Source organism: Oncorhynchus clarkii, chromosome 23, assembly GCF_045791955.1.
Source record: "Oncorhynchus clarkii lewisi isolate Uvic-CL-2024 chromosome 23, UVic_Ocla_1.0, whole genome shotgun sequence".
NCBI classification, from domain to species: Eukaryota; Metazoa; Chordata; class Actinopteri; order Salmoniformes; family Salmonidae; genus Oncorhynchus; species Oncorhynchus clarkii.
This window is the reverse complement of record NC_092169.1, coordinates 29,143,480-29,149,591: the sequence shown is the minus strand read 5'-3', so window position 1 is coordinate 29,149,591 and position 6,112 is coordinate 29,143,480. Positions and strand designations below refer to the sequence as shown.

General features: G+C 38.7%; 1 protein-coding gene across 1 annotated transcript in view; it reads right to left on the bottom strand.

The window, feature by feature from the left end:
• Nucleotides 1-1,079: 1,079 nt before the first annotated feature.
• LOC139381487 (tetraspanin 15) overlaps nt 1,080-6,112 on the bottom strand; it is a 46,574-nt gene continuing 41,541 nt past the window's right edge. Inside the window, exons 7-8 of the mRNA XM_071125075.1 lie at nt 5,933-6,049; nt 1,080-2,474 (exon numbers count right to left, since the gene is read on the bottom strand). Coding sequence (XP_070981176.1) covers nt 2,301-2,474; nt 5,933-6,049 — 291 coding nt within the window. The 3' untranslated portion in view covers nt 1,080-2,300. The remainder of the gene's footprint in view (nt 2,475-5,932; nt 6,050-6,112) is intronic.

Here is a 6,112-nt window from a genome sequence, read left to right as displayed (position 1 = left end):
CATAGTCTGGCTTTTGGATGGTGGGTTTAGAGCAGTGGCTTCTTCCTTGCTGAGCCGGCCTTTCAGGTTGTCTTGTCTATGTCTTGTTTTACTGTGGATATAGATACTTTTGTACCCGTTTTCTCCAGCATCTTCACAAGGGCCTTTGCTGTTGTTCTGGGATTGATTTGCACTTTTCGCACCAAAGTACATTCATCTCTAGGAGACAGAACGAGTCTCCATACTGAGCGGTATGACGGCTGTGGTCCCATGGTGTTCATACTTACGTGCTATTGTTTGTACAGATGAATGTGGCACCTTCAGGCGTTTGGAAATTGCTCCCAAGGATGAACCAGACTTGTGGAGGTCTACATTTTTTTTTTCTGAGGTCTGATTTATTTTGATTTTCCCATGATATGAAGCAAAGAGTTTGAAGGTTGGCCTTGAAATACATCCACAGGTACACTTCCAATTGACTCAAATTATGTCAATAAGCCTATCAGAAGCTTCTAAAGCCATGACAATTTTCTGGAATTTTCCAAGTGGTTTAATTTCACAGTCAACTTAGTGTACGTAAACTTCTAACCCACTGGAATTGTGAATTATAAGTGAAATAATCTTTCTGTAAACAATTGTTGGAAAAATTACTTGTATCATGCACAAAGTCCTAACTGACTTGACAAAACTATAATTTGTAACAAGAAATTTGTGGAGTGGTTGAAAAACGAGTTTTAATGACTCCAACCTAAGTGTATGTAAACTTCCGACATCAACTGTATAGATCTCTGGCAAAAAATGTCAGTATTTTCTCTTAAGGAAAACCAAAGGCATCATGGAAAAAATATGTTGGCTAGTAGACTAATATGGGTTTTGTATTAGAAAGGTGTTTGAAAAGGTTGAAGAACGTAAAGTATATTCATGATGACTAATGGGTTCGTAATGGGACAGAGAGAAAGCTGAAGAATAACAATTACACAAATGGGGTATTTTGGGTGAACTAGGCTCCATGAAAGAGTAAAATATTTACATCGTCACAGCCGGACACCCTCTGCATGCACATAAAAACCAGCAGGACAGGAAGAGCAACTACACTACAAAGGCTGCATAACATGATTTATTCATTCACCAGATCACTCACTATATAAAATGTTCAAAAGTATTAGTGAGCTCACACACATTTTAAAAAAAAAACGGCATATAGTACAAATAGTTTCATTTTGAAAAAGAAGACCAAAAGATTGACAAAAGACAGCACCTTAAAAGTTGGTCAAATAAATAACCAGTAGATTTGACTTTAATTAATTTGATGTATTTTGAGTTGAAATGAGTTTGAAGATACGATTTTTTTTAAAGTTAGCCTTTCTATTGTGTGTGGGTGGATTTAAATATCGTTCTGTCTCAGGAGAACATAATTTAGTCCATTGCCATGGACACAGGCTGATGATGGAACTTCTGGTCGGAATAAGTATGTTAGCCGTTAAAGCTAGGCATGCAATCCCATACGATAACATGCTTTTAACAGTGATAACAATCATTGGCAGGAAGACCATTCACAGAATGCTGTTCTGGGAAGAGTATGAGTGATCATGAGAGCATAAGCACTCATTCATCTTGAACACAGCTTGAGAGAGGGTCACTAGCATTACTAGCAGATCCCTCAACACTCACATATTGGAGGTAAATATCACTGACTGAGCAAAGTCATACATGTAGATTTCAAACCATTACACAGTACAACATCCTAATAACATGTGGGCAACTGACCGTGTGCATGTTATACATGATTAACAACTTTGGTATTCCTAGCTCCTCAAATCAAGCCACATTGAGTGACTGACTAAAAACTTACTAAATTACATTTGTACTCACAAAACCATTAATGTGTTGAACCCATGACATTGCCAATGATTCTGAAAATAAACAATTGGATTAAGGTAAGATAACCTCCAAAAACTTCCCCATAGAAAATATATCCCTTTGAAAAGCTAAAAATATACTTTACAGGACTGGCTAGAGCTACAATCTCCATAAATTAACATTCAAAAGCGTTCAATGTTATGCTGTGAATTAATAAAAAATAAATTTCACCAATGAGAAAAAAAGGCTATTCATAAAAGGCCATACACATTTCATACCTTTCCATCCTACTAAAACCTTCATAATTTAACCCCTGAAAAAAAAAGAATCCCTGAATTAAACCAATTAAAAAGCATCTGAACAGCGTCGTAAAATCGGAGCTGATAGCTCCAGTATGTTGGAAGGCTGAGGCAGGCAGTGCATTCTCTCTGAGCTCATTATTATTAGATAAAAAGGAGGCACGCTCAGTCGATCTCTGGCATGCAAATGCAACATTTGGCCATTCTACCCTGCTTCTTGGTTGCCCTGAAGCCACCCCTGTCCACTGTGTCCAGCAGTCCATCCTGGTAGTGACCAAACTCAGCAATGGCATCCTCCACCCGCGTGATGTAGAGCCAGCTAACGATCACGCCGAAGAACTGCAAACACAAGGAGATTCAGTGTTATGGTCTTAAACTATGGGCTTGGTGGCAACTAGTTCAATATATTGTAAGCAGATCGCATATTGGGGCACTTTGTATCTGCAGTCCATTACTGACCACTGCCTTTTTTCTAAGGGGGGGGGGGCTTTCAATAAATAATGTCACGTCATTACATTCTGTCCTTGATATAAATCACTTTTCCAAAACAAAAAAGTCTGAAGCATGCCTTCTCAACCAACAGCACAAACCTGAAACAGACAAGAACTGCAATTCTGATTCTAAAGCTCAAGCTATGTGCTCTTACCGTCAAAAGCCCTAAAAAAAATGTAGCAAATCACACTGCAGTTCCATAACTCGTTGACTGAGTGGTCTGAAACTCAGACAACAGTCTACTCCAAAGTCACTGAACTGATGGCTAATCAAATCTAAGACTTAAATCAAATCAAAGAACTACTGACCACTTCTACCTTGTCTCGATGGCCTGTTTCAAATGAAAGTCGGCCTCATTTTGTTAGCAGGGGTCAGGAGTTAGACAAGCTACGTGGGAGGTTTCTTCAAATAACTAGATTACACATCGAATGATTAATCTAAACAACAAATAAGCATTAATACCCTCAAATCAATAACCCATGGGAGAACCTTTGTGACCCATGTCCTTTCTACAACTCACTTTTGCCTTCACATAGCTTCAGGTGAGAGATCAATACAGAGGGATCAAGAAATCAATAGAGAGGGAGTAGACAATGGTCTAAATTATATATAAAAAATGCCAGTCAGACGACAATCCTTTTGTTCTACTTTACAGCCACATACTATGAAACACAGAAGCACAAAATATGTCGAAGCTTTTTCCATGACAGACTGACCAAGTGACTCCAAGTAAAAGCCATGATCCCTTATTGAGGTCACCTGTTAAATCCACTTCAAATCAGAGGAGACAGGTTAAAGAAGGATTTTTAAGCTTTGAGACAAATGGGACTTGGATTGTGTATATGTACCATTCAGAGGTTGAATGGGAAAGACAAAATATTTAAGTGCCTTTGAACGGGGTATAGTAGTAAGTGCCAGGCGCACCGGTTTGAGTGTCAAGAACTGCAAAGCTGCTGGGTTTTTCATGCTCAACAGTTTCCCATGTGTATCAAGAATGGTCCACCACCCAAAGGACATTCAGCCATCTTGACACAACTGTCGGAAGCATTGGAGTTAACATGGGCGAGCATCCCTATGGAACGCTTTCGACACCTTGTAGAGCCCATGCCTGGACGAATTGAGGCTGTTCTGAGGGCAAAAGGGGGTGCAACTCAATATTAGGAAGGTGTTCCTCATGTTTTGTACACAGTGTATATAGAATAAATAAAGAATAAAAGCAAAGAGAAGATAATTAAAAGGAAAGTCCTACTTTCTGAATATATAATTGTAAAACATCATCTAATTTGGCAAGGCATGTAATCTGTAGTCAAGAGGTGGACCAATGATTGAAGGGTAGGTGATTCGTATGTGTGTCTGTCAAACTATTATGGGAGAAAAATCTATTGACTTGGTAATTTTGTGTGGTGTGACTGTCAAAATAGCCTAGAATTACAATCTTTTGATTGAAAGGGGTCTTGAAAAGTCTTCAAAATCTTGCTAGATAAACTTATGTTATTTGTATTAATTGTTTTCAGAGAAACAGATTGCATTTGGACACATAGTTAACATGTGACATCATTGGCCCTTCACAGTAGACTACAGTCGGTCTACAACATTTCAAAGAACATGTTCAGTCTTATAAGCATAACTTTTTTTCTAAGATACAAGTGGTAATAATGTTTATAATTGAACATAGCTAATTAACAGGAAATTATATGGAGCATGTAATGAACCAAGGCTCCTGGGACCGTTATGGAACACCTTCACCAACTGCAAAAAAAAAAAACTTTCCGGATTTATAGTACCTAATTAATCCCAGCAATGGTAGAGGAGCATGGACGTTACAAACAACAAAGTCCTTTAGGTTCCTTTACTCAAGGTCACACTTCAACAGAGAGGCTTCAACAGTGAACCTACATGGACAACACAATACATTTCCTCAATGTGTTCAGCCCAAGTCCGTTATTGAGAGGGTTCTTGCTTATGTCCTCCAACCTCCCTTACTCCAAAATGGCCTCATGATTAGTTATCAGCTGTAAGTAATGCACTAATCTAGAATCACTGCTGTGCAAATACTGCTCTGTCTTGGCCCATCTATAGCAGAACCAGGTAAACAACATATTTCAAAGTGCTGTCTCCATAGGGAAAGTCTGCGAATGGGGTGATGTGTCACATAAACCAAAATGCCTCATCTTTGCAGTGGAGAAGAATATATAACTGGGAGGCCCATAAAGCATGCCAAACACACTCATATTCTGAATGGATCTACAGTACCAGTCAAAAGTTTGGACACACCTACTAATTCAAGGGTTTATATTTATTTATCATAATTCCATACGTGTCGTTTTGATGTCTTCACTATTATTCTTCAATGTAGAAAACAGTAAAAATAAAGAAAAACCCTGGAATGAGTAGGTGTGTCCAAACTTTTGACTGGTACTGTAGGTCCCGGATTCAATCCGGTCGCTCTTTGGTCGGCTATGCACCTTTTAAGGGCAATTATTCCGCGTTTGTGGAGACCCCATTCATGGGGACATGGGCCTAGACATTTCATGGTGCTCTTGTGTACCTGTAAGTTTGTGTTGCATATAAACAACATAAACCCTTCTAAAAGATAAGAGTAGTTAGGCAGCAGATGGAGACTTGGCTCACAGTAATGCAATTTACAATAACATTACTCATACCCTAAAAATGGATTTAGATTTTCCTACTGCAGATTGATTGTGGATTAAAGTTCCAGTTGACATATTGTGGTGACGATTAAACATTAATTTGTGCCAAATATCTCCAAAAAATCTCATAAGATCTGAGAAACTACTCACAGAATTTGAAGGTGTAAATTTAATTTTGCATATTTGTCCCATTTTCCCGCTGTGCTTGATAAGATGGACATAGAATTTGAAACCAATGGAAAGTGTCCAATGTGTCAATCAATGATTAGTTCTGAGAGGCAGACATTATAAAGTGATAAGCAAACATTTGTAGGGGCTTCCACTGCAAGCTGTGACTGGGAAGCTGCATCACCCTCTCTTGCTAAAATATGAGACCATTTTAGAAGCTACATTTAAAAAAATATTTTGATTTAACGAAGAAAAAAAAAGGGAAAGAGCTCACAATATAACAGCATATTTTCTATCTTTCACTGCATCATTCCCCCCCCCCCCGAAAAGCAGTTTTTAAACCATTATGTGGAAACCAGTACCTTTCTCCTGCTACAGCTATTAACTAAAGAGCTGTGCCCATAACATTTCTGTGTGAATCATTACTTGTGTATTGTTGGTGGACATCAGATGTCAGTCTGAAATGGCATGGTGGTTAACTCTTACCTGGGGGAACAAGATGCCAAGCAGCAAGCCAGCCATTATCTTATAGTTATCCATGAACCAGATGAAGACAGCATCAGTACAACCTCTGATGTAGATGACGTTCTGCAAGTCCAGCCTCTAAGCAGGAGGGATATGCATTTAAAATGGCAGGCCTTTGTGCAAATCTGTATGACTGATGTG